Source organism: Pinus tabuliformis, chromosome 2_2 (genome assembly GCF_031772625.1).
Source record: "Pinus tabuliformis cultivar Carrire ecotype Pingquan chromosome 2_2, CPIR1, whole genome shotgun sequence".
Lineage (NCBI taxonomy): Eukaryota > Viridiplantae > Streptophyta > Pinopsida > Pinales > Pinaceae > Pinus > Pinus tabuliformis.
The window spans coordinates 718,279,688-718,301,348 of record NC_142300.1 but is presented as its reverse complement, the minus strand read 5'-3'; the positions used below and the strand labels follow the sequence as shown (position 1 = coordinate 718,301,348).

The 21,661-nt window shown below is 34.0% G+C and overlaps 1 protein-coding gene and 1 long non-coding RNA gene across 2 annotated transcripts; both read right to left on the bottom strand.

Moving 5' to 3' along the window:
* Window positions 1–7,702: 7,702 nt before the first annotated feature.
* LOC149194687 (uncharacterized) lies at window positions 7,703–8,834 on the bottom strand. Its single transcript, XR_016255105.1, has 2 exons — window positions 8,570–8,834; window positions 7,703–8,423 (listed from the first exon to the last, which is right to left on the bottom strand). It is a non-coding gene; the product is annotated as an uncharacterized LOC149194687 (long non-coding RNA).
* Window positions 8,835–9,825: 991 nt separating this feature from the next.
* Window positions 9,826–13,619, bottom strand: LOC149194686 (26S proteasome non-ATPase regulatory subunit 2 homolog B-like). Its single transcript, XM_089405129.1, has 8 exons — window positions 13,081–13,619; window positions 12,882–12,970; window positions 12,658–12,726; window positions 12,390–12,494; window positions 12,031–12,252; window positions 10,983–11,096; window positions 10,674–10,787; window positions 9,826–10,586 (listed from the first exon to the last, which is right to left on the bottom strand). The coding sequence occupies exons 2-8, from the start codon at window positions 12,954–12,956 to the stop codon at window positions 10,497–10,499; spliced, it is 789 nt and encodes a 262-aa protein (XP_089261255.1). The 5' UTR covers window positions 12,957–12,970; window positions 13,081–13,619; the 3' UTR covers window positions 9,826–10,496.
* Window positions 13,620–21,661: the final 8,042 nt, after the last annotated feature.

The window sequence follows — 21,661 nt, the reverse complement described above, 5'->3', positions numbered from 1 at the left end:
GTCTCCTTACATGGAGTGGAAGTCGCAATGATTGAAACTCAAGAAGGTAAAGATCCATGTTTTTACTATTGGGCTTTTTCGTTATTTTTGTAGCTTTATCAAGGACAAGGTATGGAAGCTAATCGAAGAATTGACAAATCCTTAAGAGTCATTCTAGCTCTTAATGCAACATTCCTCACTTTAGTCCCTAAAGAATCTTACACCAATGATCCCCATAAGTTCTGGCAGATAGCCCTTTGAAATGTCATATATAAGCTTATCACCAAAATCCTGACCAACAAAACTAAACCAATCCTTCCTCTCATTGTCTCCTCAAAATAGACTGGTTATGTGGAAGGCAAGCAGATTCTATACAACATCATCCTAACCCAGAAAGCCATTCACTCTCTCCAGTCCTCAAAAACCACAGGGATTTTCATCAAACTAGACATGTCAAAGTTATTTGATAAGATCAGTTGGCAATATATGAAGAAAATCCTTATAGCCTTTGGCTTTCACCCCACCTAGTTTTATTGGATTGTCTCTCTTACATATTCAACCTTCTTTTCTATCCTAATAAATGGCTCATCCTTTGCTATTTTAAAGTCTTCTAGAGGAATTCTCCTAGGAGCCCCCCTATCTCGCTTCTTTTTTATTATCATAGAAAAAGACCTTGGAAGCCACATCTCTACAACTATTCAAGCCCAATGTTTGAATAGTTTATCCCTTCACCAATCGGACCCCCTTCTCTCTCATAATCAATTTATTGATGACAACATGATAATGGAAAATCCAACTACCAAAGAAGCCAAAGTTATAAAAGAAGTGTTATAGGACTTTATGGATGTCTTGGTAACTTCCATTAATGAAGCTAAGTCACAAATATTCTTTTTCAACACTCCCATTAGAATTCAAATGAGCATCGCCCAAATTCTAGATTTCAAAAGAAGCCCCCTACCATATAAATATATGGGCATTCCTCTTACACAAAATACTTTAAGTCAAGATACTTGGCATAATCTTCTTGTAAGACTGGAAAATTGTCTCTCCTCTTGGACATTCAGATCCCTCAATTTGGTGGCAAGAGTGATCCTCTTAAAATCCTTCTCGCAAGCCAATCCAATCTATTTGTTTTCTGCCCTTTCTTCTCACAAGATGATCTTAAAAATAATCAAAGGTATCCAAAGTATTTTTTTATGGCAATGCATAAACAAGGAAAGAAAATGGGCTCTTATTGCATGGGACACTTTGTGTCTCCCCAAATGAAATGGAGGCCTTGGAATGAGAAATCCATAAACTTTAGCAGAGGTTTTAAAAGAAAAGATTTGTTGGAGGTGGCTAAAAAATTATAAAGATATTTGGGCTTGCTTCAGGATATTCAAATATGATAGGAATTGAGCAAAAACTATCAATCCATGTTACAAAATCAATTTAGGGTTCTACTCTTTGGAACGCATTATGGAAGCAAAAAAGCCTAATCCAAGATCATTGCTTTTGGCAAGTATGGAATGGTCTGGAAGTTTGGTTTTGGATAGACTCTCAACATCAATTCCCAAAGATATTTTCACTTCAACAGTTGGTTGAATACAACATGCAACTCCACAAAACCTCTCTATTGCATGTGGCATAATTTTGGAAAGACAATCATAGCTCCCATAGTTAGTGGCACAAATGGATCTTTGATTCAATTGATCTAGACAAGAGTCTTTAAGTGGACATTACTCCTCTATAGGAGGAACTGCAAAAACATCAAATTAAACAACAAGCAGGACTAGAAATCCTTTGTTGGGGATACTCTACACTGGGATCCTTCACTCTTAAGAAGGCCTGCAACATTGTAGCAAGACATAAAAGCCTTTAGAAGGAAGAAGTTTGGCACGAGATCTAGCACTTGAAGCACTGATCGAAAATTGCATTATTCCAATTGTAAGTAATGCATGGAAAAATTATAACCTGGGACAATCTCACGAAGCGTGGTTACTTCAAACCTTCAATTTTATCTTTATGCCAACAACAAATGAAAAGGATGGAACATATTTTGGGAGGATGTCCATATAGTAAACAAATTTGGAATCAAAGAAAATTTCTATTCAATAAATGGGATCTTCAACAACACTCTGTACAAAATGTGTACAAAATACACTACGAGGAAAAAAACATATAGTGGAGGTTTTTGCAAAGGCCCCTATAAAAATAGCCTAAAAATTTGTTTGTAGTGGAGGTCACTAGTGGAGGTAGGCAGACATATGTTTTAGAAGATGTGTCTTTGATAGTGCGTCTAAATTACTCAAGCACATAGGTTCTTTCTTATCCATACATGCACTAGAGCTGCATACAACATGGTGTACCGTAGATTTTTTGTTTTTGAAAAATAATAAACCACAGTGCACTAAATACCCAAATGTATTGATGCTTGAATATTCATTAGCACCAGACTCCTTCATATAGTAAAATGTACTGATGCTATTCGACAATGACGCCCTGGTGTGGTAAACGTATAACAATGCCCCGAGGCATCATATAAAGCATACTGATAAACGATTTCTAATTTCTAAAAAAAGACATGTTCTATTTTAAAGCCACAACACCGGTGTGTTATCAGTAACATAAAGCCCCAGTGCGTCTTGATAAATCATTGTGATAATTTTAAATTTAAAAAAAAAACACAATTCTTTTAGATATAGCCCACCCGGATGTGTTTTGTGAAACACATGAGAGGAGGGTTAAATAAAAATAACCCTCACAACCATAATTTTCATTTTCACCATCTACAGTGCGAGAGAGCTCTGAAGCACCGGTGCCACTCTTTCCACATGCAAGTGCCCTGGCATCAGTGCTTCTCTTTCTCACCACCTTTCAATACTATTCTCACTAAATTGAGTTTCCAATTTTTTCAAACGGTGCGAAAATTTGTTTTTCTCCATTACGTGTCCACAATGCCTCCCCAACAACCAAATATCTAGGTAATCTCTACGTTTCTTTCTAATTTAAGTTTTTAGCAGATTAGAATTGGAAATTAGGTTGAATTCATCATTGTTTTTGCATCAAACAAAAAAAATGGACTCGCAGTGTGCCTGATATATTCGACTCGCACTGGCAGCGATGCACCCTGTAATTTTACAGGGTGCATCGCGTTTCGATGCATGAACATAACTCACCGCCATTTTAGTAGTGTGTTTTGTAAATATAAATACACAAGGAAAGATGCGACAGATTTTGTGTTGGTGCATCATTCCCGGTGCATTTATATTTACCAAATGCACTGAAAACAAATATTCAAAAATATTCTTATAGCTTAGTGTGTTTGATAACCTGAACGTATCGTACCGATGTCAACAAGTTATACATGCGAAACGGTGCATGAGTATGTCACACTGCTATGAAAAGTTAAATTTCTTGAACACCCGCGGTGCTTCATACATATGTGCACACCATTATCAGTGTGGTTATAGTTGAAAGCGCACCGACACCGGTGCATGACTATGTTTTGAGTGCATTATCATTTTTTTTTTTAGATTGAAATTTATGTTTCCATAGTTATAAATACATGTTACATTTAATAAAAAAAATTGTATTTTATGTATGAGGCTAATATATTTTATATGTCAATCATGTAGCAGAGACGTCAACAGAGGGAGAAAAACATGAGCAGGAGCAAGAGGTGGACCCATACAATATGGTCTAACCATGGCAGGATAGAGAGAGGGAGAGAGATTTATACCCTTGCCCTATTACTGCAGCGACTCGAGTGCTCTTGAGGAATGCAGGCCTCCTCAAGTATTAGGAGGAGGGTACATCCCTATAGGCACACTCAGCCTTATTGAGACATCTAATCTGTTGATGGAATGTCCAACAAGAAGCTTTCCATGTCAATCCTGAGTTTTGGTATAGGACCATTGAGGAGGATATATACTTTATCATTGACCTATCCAAGAGAGGGGAGGATTTTCCATAATTCCCTGATGTCCCCCATGGTGTTGTAGCTGAGAGTAATCTTGCATACACTCTGAGATATGTCAGGCCTCATGCAGTTCGTCCATCATAATTTTAGGTTTCTGGTGGACAACTACAAATTTATTCTTTTACTACAAAGGAGGCTAGGTATCTCTCATTATTAATTAACACCATTTCACATTATTTTGGTGATGGGAAGTGCATTAGTTGCGCTCTTTTGTGTTATGTTGTTCCTTGATTCATGATTCAGGTGCCATGTTTCATTAGATGGTTTGCCATTTTTTGAGGCAATTTTGCATGACTTTAGATAGATGTTGTGCATCATCGAGATAAGGGAGGGAGACATTTCTTTTTGCTTCTGAGATTTTTTGTTTATTTTTTGAGAGGTTTCTGGAGACGAGGCCTACATTTGATCATCACCCTCCTAGGCCAATCATTGAGGCTCAGATGCACATGTGGAGGCAGATGATGCCCAAGAGGGGCATGCCAGAGTTTCTGGCCAAGATTTCAAACAAGGCACTGGAGCTACTAGCTACTGTGGATGACTATGAATTTGTCGTGTTGGGGTATCCTTACACGGGGATTGATTAGAGAGGGTGTCCCAACATCTTCTTCACAACAAATGAGCCTCTATATGATAGAGGTAATATTAGTGTCTTCCTTAAATTAATCTAGTTTCATTTTCTTGTTTTAAAGAATTAGAATAAAATGTATTCTAACACATTATTTAACTTGTTTTATTAAATTGTTTAATGAAATTGTATAATTGTTTTTGTGTACTATATTTTTTGTAGACATCGGCTCATATGATGGGGACATGCCTCCTCCCCAACCTTCAGATGGAGGAGATGAGGAGATCGGTGAGGGTGAGGCACATCCTCAAGGGTGTGTGGGCGTCTGGGGGCAGAGGCCTGCTATGTGATCTCGAATGGACTATTGTGATAGATTGGCTAGAGTTTTGTTTTGGCAGGGAGTCTACCCTGTGAGACCTCAAGATATCAACGTGGATCCGATGTTCGTTGATCTCTACAAGACCTGTCCACAAGATTTGATGCCTCTTATGCGGCATGTCATAAGAGCTAGTACTTTACTGGTACCGATGAGGGTTGCACAAAATCATGCAATAGCACATCCATCAGATGATAAGGGTGGTCATGATGATGATGAGGGTGATGATCATGATCATGATCATGATCATGAGGATGGTGATGACGATGATTCTAGTGGTGCCACCCCATCGGATCATGGCTATCAAGGTGTCAGTGATCCTTCTAGTAGTACACTTGCTCGTTAGTCGCCTGATGATGTCGAGATTCCAGAGCCAAAGGATGTGTCATATGTTTTTCCTGACAAAGCAGACCGACCACCTTCTCCTGTAGACCAACCATGTCCTTCTACTGTAGACCAGCCACCTCTTAGTCCTCCACCTTAGCTGAGTTCAACATATGTACTTGATCAGGCAGTAGTTGACCATCCATTGTCTTCTACTACAAACCAGGTTGTAGGCACTACTACGTCTGTTGTATCAGATATTTGATTGCACTTATTTGACTTCATGATGTAGTTATTTGATTTATATATATATATATATATATATATATATATATATATATATATATATATATATATATATATATATATATATATATATATATATATATATGGTGCATTTTTGTGTTCATGTTTATATACTTAATTCATATGTTGGTGTTGATGTGTATATTGTTAGGTCATGTTAGATATGTTCATTTAATGTGCTTGCAGATAGATTTGTACGTGATAACATTTATTTGACATGAGATTTATATTAATTTGAAGATGTGTGTCATGTTGATGTTAGATTACAATATTTGTGTTTTGTTAGATGTGATCACGATGATGATGCCCTGTTATATTATTATTTTTGTGTTCTATCTAATGACATTTAGATGTGCTACTAAAAGTGTATATAACTAGCATTTGCACCTAATGTTGCAAAGGAAACGCCGTAAGGCATAGAGTGTGGAGGAATATTGAAATGTATTGTCTCCTATGTTGTTTAGGGTGGGTGGTGAATGTATTAAATATTCATTGATGGAATTTTCTTTTTCAAGTGCAAAGTGATTTTCGTATAGAAAAATAGGTGGAAAATAGAATGGCCCTTGAATTCTTCAAGTAGTGTATGGAAGACTTTTTTTTAGAAAATGTTAGATCCCTTCCATGTGTGGTGTCATGAGAAACATGGATGATGGAAACCATCTTCTCAAGGCTGGTTTGGAAGGTTTTTATGGAGAATACAAAAGAGAGATCAATACAAATTTCATCACCAATAACCAAATCAGAGGACTTTATTTGACTTTATTTTGCAACAGTTCATTTCTATCTTGTCATATGGTAAGTCTCTATCTTTTCTTCCCATGTTTATATTGTACAAGAGTGATTAAAAGCTTGAGATTGATAGGTTCTTACAAACTTAGATCTATTCTCTAGACTTCAATCTATATGCGAGATGGGTTTTTACAGAAATTGATTGATTCACAATAGTTGTTGCATTCATTCATGTAATCTTATAGGCATGCAATTCATTATTATAGTAAGAAGTGTTCATTGCTTGGCCATATTGTTTGAGTTTTCACTAATATATTGAGTCACAACAACTGTTGCATTCATTCATGTAATCTGATAGGCATGCAGTTCATTATTATAGTAACAAGTGTGCATTGCTCGGTCATAATGTTTGAGTTTTCACTAATATATTGAACTATGATTTTAACTTTTAAAGGCTTGTTGTGGTAGATGAGGAGACCCAACTTTCATTTTTGTTCATTGCTTGGTCATAATGTTTGAGTTTTCACTAATATATTGAACTGTGATTTTAACTTTTAAAGGCTTGTTGTGGTAGATGAGGAGACCCAACTTTCATTTTTGTAGAGTTGGATAAAGAGCCACCTTGAAGACGGAAGCAGGATATTGAAAAAAGCAATTCTGTTAGTATGGGAAATCTTACAAAGACCTATGATTTCACACGAGTGAGAGAGACAATTTACTTGATGTTGTCTTTCAAGCTCTTTATTGAAAGTAGCATAATTTCTATAAGTTTATCAATAGAAAGGACAAGAAAATTAGTATTATGAGAACTGGTTGGTTGTTATGTGAAGGGATTTTATCACCTCTGATCTATTAATATGTTTTATATAAGTGATCTGTAGCATGTAATAATATGTTTTATATAAGTAATCTGTAGCATTATTAGAAGTTCAATCACAGTTAACAGTGGCCATGACCCTTTGCATTCATAAGATTAGATCATCAGCTTTTTCAAATAAAGCATAGTTCGGCAACAAGTTACTGATTTGTTAAGACTAAGTACTTGTTTGTTATTATAAGACACCAAAATATTGAAGTTCAAACCAGTAACTACCAATTTATTCTCAAAAGACTTCATGTGCTTAAAATGTATGAATATATACAGTAATGTACAAACAAGTTAATTGAGAAAGCATGGAACATCCTCGGCTACCACAACCCTAAATTGTAAGAACATAATACCTATACATCAAATAGAATCTTAGAAGCAATCCTCTGTTCTGTTCAAATTTAGGAAATTCACCAGCATAAGTTACTGAATTAAAGGCATTGAAGCAGTCAAGATGAGGCATCATGAACTTTTTCAATCATCAAGCCAATCCAAATTAAAATGTTCTTCGATGACCTCAACTATGAGACTAGGCATGGTAGAGGCTTTGATAGCCAGCCACTGTCATTCAGTGCTCTCATCACAGATTACACATCTGAGAGATCTTAGTTTGGCTAATGCTTTAGGCAGCTTCTTCAGTCCAGAGCACTCCCTCATATCCAGAATCTTTAAGTTTGATAGCTGATCAAATTCCATGGGAAGGTCCTTCAAAGACCTGCATAATGAAATATCAAGAAATTCGAGTTGCTGAAGTGCACAAACGGAAGGAGGAAGCATTGACAAACTTGGGCATATGCAAACAATCTCAGCACCCTAAGTGACCTTAACCTCCCAAATTCATCGGGTAACTTTTGGATAAGATGACAATTAGTAACAGATAACTTCTGGAAGTAAGTTAAATTGCATATGTTTCCAAGCAGTTCCTCCAAATCACTGCAGTGGTCAAAGTTAATTTCTTGAAATTTTGGAGACTTTGGAAAGTTATATCCCTTATCCAATAAAGTCATATTCCCCAAACCCTCACATAGGCATATAGACAACTTTTCCAAGCTCTCTCAGGATCTACAATACTCATAAAGAGGAGACACAATCAACCTCCCAAGTAGTACAGACATTATTTGAGGAAATGCAGGGAAGCTCAGCAGTCCATGAAGTGTTGAACGCTTAGAACTGTAATTGTATATTATAGCAACCTTCAGTTTTGGCATGGTATGTAAAAATGTTGGAAGACGGTAATGACTAGCAGCGGAAAACAAAGTCAATACTTCCACCTCAGGAAAGTTTATTTGACACCAATTTTTCTCTTCCATTGGACCTACAGTTCCCAGAAATGTAAAAGTCAGTATGCTATGCTGATAAAAAATGTTTATCTAACATCTTAATAAATTTGGAACATAAGTAGATTGATCAAAAAATGATTCAATGTGTAGGCAGTTAAAGAAAACAAGTTTCAGCAGTGACCTGTATGAATTGAAACAAATTGAGCCTTAGATGCCTGATCTTTGAGTGTTAGCCATTTTGTGGGAATACTATCCTCCTTGCTAGGCATGAAAAGCCTCTTACAATGAATGGTACTATCTTGGTTGGCCAAATAGAAGGCTAAATATCGCATCACATCATGTTGAGAAAAAGAGAGCTCGGAGGCACAATCAAATGAGATGGCCCGACACCTGACACATCAAAAACTTGTATTAACTAAGAGGAGTGAAATCGAAAGCCTCTTATCTTTGACTCTCCAAGAGATATTGACTTCTATGTATGTTTTTTGTTTGATGACTATGAGTGAGATTAAACACTTCAATATAGAGTAACTCCTTTTGATAGAGCAAGTATTTAGCAAGAGTAAGTCGACCACCTAAATTATTTCTTAGGACTAATTTTAAACCATATTATCACATCACATTTAAATACGGTTAAAAAAAATATTCAATTTTAAATATTTAAAATTTCAATTTAATATATATATATATATATATAATATTTTATAACTTATCAATAAAACAAAATTAGTATAGATTTAAGATAAGTTTGAATTTAATATACATTGTAATCAAATTAATAAATATGGTTGACATTTTATATAGTTCTACATTGGTATATTATGGTTATGTCCTAGAATAATATTTGAATAGGACTTTGAATTCAACTAGTGACTTAACGTCTAAGAGGGAGTTGTTTTTAGCAAGACTTTTTAGACTTTCTGGTGCTAGAATCTGACGGAAAATTGGAGGTGAAATCTTGATTTGTGCTATTTAAACTAGTTTTTTCATTCTATATATGGATTTAACACCATGAAAACTCCATAAGACATTTCGATTGTGAAGCCTGCGATTTCAATAAATTCCTATAGAATTTAAAAAAAATTAGACAAGAAAAACCCATCAAAAAACCTTCTGAAAAAACTAAAAAACTCTATCTAAAAGTAATATTTTAAATATTTAAAATTTCAATTTAATAAGATATATATAACAAATATTTTATAACTCATCAATAAAACAAAATTAATATAAATTTAAGATAAGTTTGAATTTAATACACATTGTAATCACATTAATAAATATAGTTAACATTTTATATAGTTCCCATTGGTAAGAGTATATTATAGTCATGTTTTTAAATAATATCTGAATATAATTAGAAATTCAACCAACAACTTAATATCTAAAAGTACTTTAACAGCGCAACCAATCACAATTTATCCAGAATTCATAAACAAATTTAAAAACTAATTATATTTAAAATTTCTCGCCCATTACGGTAAAAAGAGATTTACACCACCATAAAAGAGTGAATTTACAGGCTATTTAATCTCGATCACCTGCAAGTCGGGTATACTAAGTTCTTATGATTTTAGCAAGAGCAGACTCACCGGAAAGGGGAATCCGCCCCTCTCGCTGCCACCACAGCAGGTCATTGTACTCAATGAGATTTAAACTTCGGTATGCAGGGCTTCGCCCATATGACTTACCGTCAAACCACACGTCACTGTACATTAACACTTTACTTTTATTCTATCATTCTCCATATCAGTTCGAGTCCCTTTACTTTTATTCATCATTCTCCATATCAGTTCGAGTCCCTTCTCTTGACAGCTTCAGGTGCCCTCCGTCCATGACTCTTGAATTTCGGAGCACAATTTCTCGCACATACACTGTACCACTCACAATTACCTTCAACCTTTTCGTTTGACCAGGAGCTCTTCCACAGAGACAAGCTGCTTTGCACTTAACAGCCTCCCTCTTTTTCTTTCCAACGCCTTTTCCACCTGATATCCCAGGACTTTCCTTCGAGTTGTCCACGCTCAAAGACTGGATCACTTGCTCTATGACTGGGCCTCTATCCTGGACAGAGTTGAATATACATTGCTCACAAGAAAAAATTATACAACTTACTGTGACAGAAGAAATCGGTCTGAATGATAAGGATTCAGAGTTAATAACCCCTTTCCTAGATGCACCAAACCTTGAGCAATACGAACCTGTAATAAATTCATTCAACTCACATTGCTGCACAAGAAAATTTTACGAGAAGGCAGATCTCAAAATATAATGCATAAATAACTTACACAGAAAAGGAGACTAGGATCTTTGTAATAGTAGCTCGAAAGATTTCGAAGCATGCCAGCTATTCGAGCATTATTCGTTCCTGCACCAATTAATCCCAGAGCCAACGTTGCTGCCTGTAAATGACATGAAAAATCCATTTTCCTACATTGTCAGTGTCAAAATATCTTAAAGAATAGAACCTTCACAATCTGCAATATATTTTGCACATTTTATGCAAAATATAGAAGTGAAACACGCATCCCATATGCAATATATTTTGCATATTTTCCATATAAATACAAAACATATTAAAAGTAAACACGCAACACCTTGAGAACATTTCCAGTCCCTGCATATGCACAGGACTCCAGCGTAACTTGACAATATCTTGATATTTTCTCATTGAATGTCTTTGCTACTTCCAAAGTTGCATCAACTTTTTCCTGTTTATTTCAAGAGAAGAGTTAAAAGCCTGTGACTTTGAGCAAAATCGAGGAAAACCTGTATTCTTGTTAGCACAGACATTATGCAAGCCATACATCACTACCTAGTGCCATAACATCTCACAAAAATCAAGCAAAACACTTCTTTAATACCTATAGCATCATTGGCAATAAATCTTCTTCAACGTATTGGAAACGGCATGGTGACCCTCATTTAATCTTTAGCTTAAACCATTACCTACATGCTCTTAGCTAGATCTTTCCACCTTGGAAAAGTTGAAATACCAGAAAGCAGAAAAAATAGCACCCAGGAATCCGCAACAGTATGTTATATAAATGAATGTTTTACTTGTTCCTTGTCAAAATGCTATCAAAAGGTATGTTTTATAGAAGTTACAAACTATAAATTCCCTGCCTACGTTTGTATAGTTGAGTGCTTTAGAAAATCATACAGATGGCAACAAACAAGATTCCTAAAAATGACCTCTTGGCTAAACAACACGGTAACAACCTTCAATGTTAGTACAAATACAGCATTAAATAGAGCTTCTAACACTTTTCTGGGAATGCCAGGGAGTTGAGAACATCAGCAATCTCTAATCAGTCATCACTCCCAGAAACCTCTATGTCATATCTCCTTTCAATTATTTTGTGGACATTTCATATCCCTAATTTACCCACTTCCCTTTAATCACTGTATTAGCTGGTAATTGAGCAGCTCCTCTGGAGTTTGTGTGGACGGGATCTCATGTAAAATATTTCATAATTTTCCTTTAAATATACCTCTTTCTTCACTCTTTTTAAAAAAAATCAGCATATCTTATGTTTCTTTTTCTTACAGCATATTCCCAAAGTAAGTACAAATCATTGACCAATATATGTCTGGAGGATATAATGGCAGTTAATGGACTCTGTTCAAAATCAATCCACTCACCTGCTTTCCAAGATATAAGAGGCCAAGGCCTAAACAAAGAAATCGAGTAAGTGGCTCTCCTAGCTCAGAATCACTTCTCTCCATCAAGGCAATAATAATTGACTGAGCCACTTCATCATTGCAAGATCCAACATAGATCAATCCAAGAGATATAGCAGTGAAGGCAATTACATCTATGGGAATCTTCCAGTCTACTAAAATAGGAGAAAGAAGTTTAAGCACCTGCAAGAACATATAAAATGCACTAAAATTAATAACCATTGGGAAAAGAGGCAAGTCAGAAGATGAGCACTATTCCTAACATCTCAGTAGATATAGTTGGAAATATAATTGCATCGAGGGAGACAGTGTTTCCTCACATCCTCTTTTTGAGAACCAGCATATGCTAACCCAAGGCCCATAATTGCCCCAATTCGAATGTTTGACTCATCCTTACTAACGTACTCTGCAAGAAGTGCGTATGCCTGAAATTAAACGTTCATAAGATAAGGTAAAGAGATTATTCACCCATTGTAAAGGAATTTGCCGTAAGAGCAAAAGATGTCTACTAAAAAATAAACTTAGCAATATATCATTAAAACCCAAAAAAGCCCGACATATTTCTGAGGCATATTTTAAGAATCGAACCTGGGGCGCCAAGATCCATTCTCCTCGGAGCCATTCTTGAGCTGGGCGTAACTCTGAATGGAGATCCAACTATGCTTCAAGAAAAAAACAGGTGCTTTGACACAAGGATATTCGCTTTGTCACAAAGATTTAAACGCCTACAAAATAGACGTCACTTAAACACTGATTTAAAGGCGAAATTTAAAGCCCTGGTGGCAATACAAACAATATAGTTCCTTTGTTACCTCTTTTGCACAACGCAACGCTTGGTAACGACTAGGCAACAAGCGTCTCACAGATTCCACACACAACTTACTCATTTACCAGTTTGAATCTACAACACAAACCACACATGTGAGATTTCTCACGGATTCCACACACAATCTATTCCTTTAAATTGTTAGGAACTACAACAAAAACCTCACGCCTGTTCAGAAGACTTACCATAGTGATTCGACCCGCCGTGGTGAAGCCATTCGATCCACCGTGGTGAATTTATGCCAAAGAATGCTAGTTCCCTGCTCAGCAGCTCTGTCAACCAGGAGTTTAGCAGCCGTGTCAGGATCCATCACGTCCTTCAATAAATCTACGGCCTCTTCATTCCCTATTGTTTCCCACACACCGTTGCTATCAAAAACTCGGTGGCCCAGTCTATCAGCTACTCTCTCACACCCATACCTTCTTCTCAATTTCATGCAGATCATCTGTCATTAAATATCAATCACAGATCATCTGTTAATTGGAATTAATCGCATGGTTGTACCCTCGGTCTGGTAGCAGAAGCGTTCTGGTAGCAGAAGTGTTCCAGACAATGGATAGTCCAGAGCAAGCGCTACCGCTACCAGTGTTAATCGCACGGTTAATTGGAATTAATCGCATGGTCGTAATTAGAATTAATCGCACGGTTGAAACTATTTTAATCGTCTAACATTAGAAATCAAAGGCGCACAAATGTACACGTAATGCCACAGGGGAGTCGTTTACAGAGGGAACGCCTTACGGCGTAATTAGATGATGGTAGTGAATTCGAATGTGTATATTAGATGATGTTTATGTTTGATAGATGATTATCATCATGATGTTTATTTTTATGAAATAATGTTTATTATAGATTATGTATTAGTGAATTTATATCAAATTTTTATATATGAAATTGCATGTAAAACGAATTACTTTAAAAAAAATGCAAAGATATTTTTATAGATTACAAAGTTTAGTATGGTTGAAATTGTGATTGTAAAATTATGGTAAATATGTTTCTATTGCTTAGATAGTTCATTGATATTTAATCTACCTCAATTAGTAAAATATTTCAATACTCACAAGACCCTTTTGTTATAAGACTTGTGAAATTATTGTATACAGGCTGACACGTTAGCGACCATGAAGATATAAACAATTGCAACGAATTAAATTAATATGTGAAACAATATTGTTACTAAACAAATCAATAGGAATGTAATTTACTAGAGAAAACTCCTAAGCATGAATAATCATGTATGGTGTAAGAACATATGCCATACAACATAAAACTCCTCTTTGTTGTGATGGGCCTTGATACATCGTACATATGTATCCCTTCCCATAATTACTTAAATTTATCTACCAATGGTTGTAAGTAGACATCCATATTATTCACTTGTCTTCTACTAGGGACTATGAGAGCCAACATAAGATGTTCATTTTTCACAGGCAACCATTGGGGGATATTAGTATTGATCACTACTACATGCCAAACAAAACATTTGGTGTTTTGGAGGGAATATTGGCTGATTCCATCCATGGCTATGTTGATTCGTAAACTTCATACTTCATCCTTGAATTTTTTAGGCCATGTATCATCTATATGCTTCATGGCCATTGAATTTGTTGAGATTCACATAACTCCTAAATCACTTCTGTGTGAGGCATGGTATCCATGCAACATAGCTAATTCTTTGCAATGAAAGAGTTGTTGAATCCTTGGGATTATACGCATGTGCCTCAATATATTACGAGGAGGACCATGTGATTTACCCTTTTTTTTTTTAATTATAGTACCTGTCATGCCCACATTTCAGACATATCTCTTTGTCTGCATATTCTTCTCTATATAGAATACAATCATTCAGACATGCATGATATGATATGTACTCAACACCCAACATTTTCAACAACTTCTTTGCCTCTTCACAACTACCCGGTAAGACATTATCACTCAAAAGAACCTTATATTTAAAAATCCTGCAATTGGTGGGCAATATAATTGTATAATGTCAATATTTAACATGCATAAAATCGACCATTTTTAAATTTGATTGTGTGACCAAATATAAGGAACTTGATCAATCGTGCAAGTTAATCACCTCAATATTGTCGAGAAACATGCATTCAACATGCCAAACTGTTCTTTCACGTTGTACAACAACATTGTTGTCCCCAACTGAGTAGACTTTGACTTTCTGCCAGGTCCAAAGAGAGGGGTGGTGGAAGAAGATTTCAAGATTTTGAATAAGGTAGCACTGATATAAGCATCATCCCCTAGTTCATCATTTTGGAATTCATCTAACAATGTTACCTCCATGGTAGTAGTATCTCGTAAGTAATCATCCATACCAACCCCCATTTGATTGCCTCCATTTCCAACTTGTGATGAAGAAATACTATTGTTTTAGTCATTCCTAATTAGTGAATCTGGACGTAGTGGGAATTGAATAGGTGGTTGATTCAACTATTCTTTGTATGCTTCCTCTCTGAGGCTTTCTCTTAATGTAACTTTCTCTTGATTTGACGTTGTAGTTCGGTGCACTTGAAGATGGTAGGTGGGTGCTCATCATCACTAAAAGCTTAATTTCAAAAAATATTGAATGGAATTAGTACAATATAAATGATATTAGTAAGGACAAAAATGAAATTGGTTTGTTGAAATTTTAGTATACCAAACAATTATTACCATCGTTGATCCAAGATTGCGGCTAGAAGATGCCATGTTCCAATTGGAAAGGTGAAGAGGTTGTCCATTTTCATCTACCAATTGCTTGCGATATGTTGCTCCTGATAAGAGTTTCTGACGTTTTTGAAAATAATATGGAGTAATATTTTCTGCATCTGAACTTAATTCTGAATCTGGATCCTGCAAATAATTTGCATACATTTTATTCAAATTGACATGGATTGAAAAAAAATCAATTAGATAATCGAAATATAAATAAAATTTGAACTTACTCGAGATGGAAAGGGAGAACTCCACGAAGGACTTTGATCAACAATATGGAATGAGCTGGAATTTGAAGAATTGGCCATTTGATATTATTGAGATTTTGTCCTTGTATTTGAGAAAAAAACAAAAATAAAATATTGTGTGAATATCTAAAATTAATCTCGAAAACCATATAACCATAATATGAATTTCAATATAGTTTTGAAACCTTTTTTCAAGAACAAAACAAAGCAACTTTAAGCAAAAAACGTATACTATGAACTATTGTAATTCACGTGGATGCATCCTAAAGGATAATTTGAGATTAATATGTTATTTTATGTGAAAATAAAATTTCAGTTAGCTTTTAAACCCCTCCGGTGCACTAATCAGAATAAACTGCACTGGTTTGTTTAAATAATAAGCACATCGATGCGTTAAAATTATACCCATATAGGATTTCGACATTTCGAAAAAATAAAAAATAAGTTATCATATCAGTGCTCTTTCACATAAAAACGCACCAGTATAGAATTGCTTCCCAAATTTGGGAAATAAAAATGAATTCAATCGTCTCGGTGCTCTTTTAAATATATACCGCATTGTGTTAAAAAAAACAATCGCATCGTTTCAGGATTTCAAAAATGAAAAAAATTAATCATGTCGATGCATTGAAAAAATATGGCACCCCGAAAATGTCAGTGCATTTTTTATATAAACACACTGGTGCGCTTGACTATCGAACGCATAGATGTGCAAAGAAATTGAATTAAAAAAACATGATTCTTTTTCTTTCTTTTTTTAAATTTAAAAAATGTGCTGCAATTTATTTTTCGAAATCTAATTTCATAAAGTCTTTTAAATAGTAAAAATTTATTCACCATTTCATTATTTTACCCAAAATTTCGAGTAATTTGCAAGAAAGATATACCAGGAGCATTGTGCAGCAACACCATAATACTTTGGAGCAACATAACTATTCAGAAGATCAGAAGCTAAAAGTTATGGTTATTCATTCAAAAACCTACAAAGTAAGTTTTAAATTTTATTGTTTATTTTACTAATAAAAAATTTACAATTTCTGGTAAGGTTTAATTAAAATAGAGATTATTTACAAGAGAAGATCATATCAGAGCTACAAAATATCTTGGGTCCACCAAAAGATTAAAAGTTGAAAGGTATGGTGATTCACACAAAATCCTGGATAACAAGAATCTTAAATTTTACTGTTAAAATATTTTACAATTTTAATTAGATTTATTCACAATTCAAAAAATTAAAAACTAAAAAATTGAAAACCCTGTATAATAAAAAAATTACTATGTATTTTACTAGTAATTTTTTTTATGATCTTTGTTCCTATTTAAATTTAATTAAAATTCAGAATATACATATACATATACATATATTCAATACTTACCTTAAACCCTTGCTTCTTCCTGCAAAATTTCACATTAGAGCTTAACTTTCTCTACCACTCCATAATTAGGGTTTTTCACTTTAGACATTTTAGATTTAATGGGTTTGTGTACTTATTATATATAAGGTGTTTGACATATAAAGTAGGGGAATCACTTATTGAATTAGATCCAAGCCTCGTTGGCCCTCTCCTTTTTTTAAAATGATTATATGTTCCGTGGTGCACCATTTGTAACATAACACATCAATGCTACCTGAATAATACAATGCACCAAAAAATTATAACACTTTCAATTGTCTAGTATGTTCATCATTGCTCCCAGTGTAATATAACGCACCGACGCACTTGTTCCTAATAGAACTGTTAAATCATTGCGGTGCATTAAGCCTTACAAACCACATTGTCGACCCTCTCCGATTTTTTAAAAATGACAATATGTTTCGTTGTGTGCCTTATGTAACATAACACACCAGGAGTACCTGAGTAACACAAAGCACTGATATATTATAACACTTTGGATTATGTTCAGTATTTTCATTGTTGCTCCCAGTGTAATATAACGCACTACCTCGCATGTTCCTAATAACTCCATTAAATCATTCCACTATGTTTAGCCTTACAAATTGCACTATCAACTCTCTTCTTTTTTTTAAACAACTATATATTGTGCAGTGCACCATCTGTAATATAACGTACCGGGGCTACCTGAGTCTGTTCATCGTTGCTCCTGGTGTAATATAATGCACCAACGCATTTTTTCATAATATCACCGTTAAATCAATGTGGTAAATTTATCCTTACAAATCACACTGTCATAATTTAAAATTATTTTTCCATGACGGTGCTGAAAAAATAAAATCTCGGCGCGTTTAATCTTATAGATGCATTAGTGCGTTTATTCAAAAAATGCACCGGTTACCAGAGTTTTTTTTGTTGAGAATTATTTGATTTATTTGTAAAATATATCTAATGCCTTCTGTATTGAATAGTATAGGTTGTATATTGATTAAAAAATGTTTCAGGAGGTCTCAAGTAACAAAAATATTGATTGACACAATGACAACACATCAAAAAAATCAGAGAAGGCAAGTTCTTTGTAAATTCTCTACAAAATATGTTTGAACTATATGTAGGTTTAACTAATATGTATTAGTTGGTGCGTGTCATGCAGAGCCACAAAATGAAGAAGGTCGATAATATTATTTCTAATTTAAGTGCAGAAGAGTGTAAAAGCCTAATAGAAAATTTGTAGAATGATGAATCAAGTGAATGAAAAAATAATATTCAATAAGAGTTTTTTTTTTTTGAATTTTCATTAATAATATACTCAAGAATATTATATAACATGTTTCAAACAATCCATTAACTCATATATGTTTAATGTTTTATAGGGAGCAATAACGAAGGACGGGATCAATGTTGTTCTAAGAAAAAAAAATTTATGGAACATGTAAGTGACGATGAATTGGTCCTTAGCTCATCTGGAGTGGTGTTGGATGTTAATGAAAGGGGGGGGGGGAATTTTTTTACAAAACTATGAGGGATCTAGAGGAATGAACGTATAGAGATGTACTTTCCACTTGCAATACAAAAATCAATGTAATGACTCTAAGAACAAAATTACAGCTAAACTACAAAAAGTGTTTCCAAAGAAATGGTCAATGAGACATGCCGGACTTGCAATAGTAAAAACATACAACACCAAAAAAGAATAATTCGAAAGGTAATATCCCTAATTGTATAAAATGATTTTCTAGAATTATATGTATATATTACTACAAACCATTAATTTATTATATCGTTTTTTGTATATTTAGTTTTCATATATCTTTATAAAAATAGTTTATTACTTTTTTTAGGAAGATTATGAAAATCTCAAATAATCAATGCGCTGATATACGAAACATGCTAGTAGGAATGTCCAAAAAAGTGTATAAGGAGATGGTCAAAGATATGGACATAATTGCATTACAGGAGGAGCCATCTCAACAACAACGTGCTTCAAATGTATGTAATCATGATTGACTTTGTATATATAAAAAATAATTTATCTTTAAATATTAATTTTCAAGTATTTTCTTGCATAAAAGAAAACAAGATGGAACTCATTCAGCAGATAAAACAAGGTGACAAGGAAGAAAATGGTTGATTTCAAAGTTTGTGAGCATTTGTTAATATTTCCTTATAAAAACTCAAGGTTTCATTTTTGTATATTTTGAAGTTGTTTTAAAACAACCATCCTTGAATGTCTTCACATAGGTGCTAACATACAAAGAAGAGTCATCAGAAGAATTGATTGGCATTGGATTAAATAACGGTTATGAGTATATGTTGGCATATACTCATAATTATAGAATTTGTAAGTATCTATGTTGTTTTACTTCTCTGAGTTTATAATTAATAGAACAAAAAAATCTTTTATATTAAATATATGATTTATTATGGGGTATAAAATTTGCAGGAAACCAAATATGGAACTACGCCAACAGAATAGTTTTTGAAAGAAGGCATGAGATTTGGTTTTGAAATAATGTGTATAATTCACGAGTCACTTCTTACTATAGTACATTGTTTCTCAATTTACATTGATATATATTATTTATTTCAATTTTCATTATTCTCACTAAAGTAGATACACTCATTACACTTTATTTTTATGTTTGCAGATGGAACAAGATCAAGAAGAGGAAAACAATCGTTGCAATCAACAAAACATTCCTCCAAATAACCCAACTCATGGAAGTAGCTCGAGTACTAACAACAGTTCTAATGAGGAATGATGATCTATTTGGATATCAATGCAACCTATTGTATTTTTTGAAATAAATGTTTGTGAAAATCAGACATTTTATTTAATGTAATCATGGACATAGTGTCCCAATTGAAAGACAAGGGGTTACCAATAACAATCCCATTTTGTATGAAAAAAGTCTTTTATTGATATATAATAAAATACATTTTAATTTATTTTATTGTGCTATCCAATGTCGCTGTAAAATGTTACACCACTGATTAAATATATGGATAATTTAATATTATAATGAAGAGATGTAAAATATGATAATATTAAAAATTAATCCAAACATCATATACAAATGCAATAATCAAATATTAATTTACATTAATATTGTTATCAGATATATGTCGGTTTATCAATGAATCACAAATTTTAAAAATTACAATAATTGCACTGTCATAGGTCGATGTCTCCCAAAAAGAGAATCTCATACAAAAACGTTGGTGCGTCCATAAAATAAAAATGCATTGTGATTTACTTTAAATAAAAGCATTGTGATGTCATCGTTTATAATAACCGACACCTTTTTGGAAAACGAAAGCACTGGGGCTTTTAGATCTACAAGCACCGATATTATTTTTAATTAATTCCCCAATGCATTATAACTCTTAACATGTCTGTGATTTCATAGAACTAACACCCCCAATTCTACAAAATATTATTTCCATTCCCGATGCACTATTAGAATTAACAACACCAGACCCTCTATATAACAAACGCACTGGGGCATTTATGTAAACAAGATGTTCTGGTGTTGCATTTTGAAAAGAAAGCACTCGAATTGTAATTATTTTTTGCATGCCCCGGAGTCGTTCCTTCATCAAATAATGACTAGAGTTTTTTTTATATATAAGCACCGACACAGTATACTTTTCAAGGTCTGGTGCTCTTTAAGTTGAACGCATCAGATTTTTTTTGTTATAAGCACCAAGGTGGTATACAATTCGGGTTCCGATGCCCTTTCATTTAAATGCTTCGATGCTTTTAATTATGTATGAACCTTAGTGCGTGCCTATAAGTAGTGCACGGTGCTTCTTATTCCATAAAGTGCATTGAAAAAAAAAACCAAAACAAACAAACAAACAAAAAACAAAACAAACAAAACAAACAAAAACAAACAAACAAATAGTGCACGGTGCTTCTTATTCCATAAAGTGCACTATGAAAAAAATTAATAATAAACAAAAACAAAAACAAACAAACAAAAAAGAAACAAACAAACAAAAAACAAAACAAAAAACAAAAAAAAAAACCAAAAAAACAAAAAACAAAACAAAACAAACAAACAGAAGAAAAAAAACACACCGGATTTTTTTTGTTATAAGCACTGGAGTGGTATACATTTCGGATTCCAATGCTCTTTCATTTAAACTCCTCGGTGCTTTTAATTATGTATGAAGCCCGATGCGTGTCTATAAGTAGTGCACAATGCTTCTTATTCCATAAAGCGCACAAAAAAAAAACCTTCGTCCACCCAATTTTTCTTTCAGTTGTGATGAAGTTTCATTATAAGCTTCGCTAACGTATCCGTCCCCACAAACATATGTTTCAGCGGGTATTTTTTTGACATTTTTTTCCTATTTTATAACAGTAAAAATCTTTGTTATAACCTCCTCTAGAAGGTCTTTGC

Bases quoted from the DNA above. Each gene is read 5' to 3' on its own strand.
- LOC149194686 (XM_089405129.1), bottom strand. From the start codon at position 12,956: ATGAGTAAGTTGTGTGTGGAATCTGTGAGACGCTTGTTGCCTAGTCGT. The intron at 11,097-12,030 runs GTGAGTGGATTG...TGAAATAAACAG, and splicing joins TCTTATATCTTGGAAAGCAG to GAAAAAGTTGATGCAACTTT. The intron at 10,788-10,982 runs GTGTTGCGTGTT...TGTCATTTACAG, and splicing joins GGACTGGAAATGTTCTCAAG to GCAGCAACGTTGGCTCTGGG.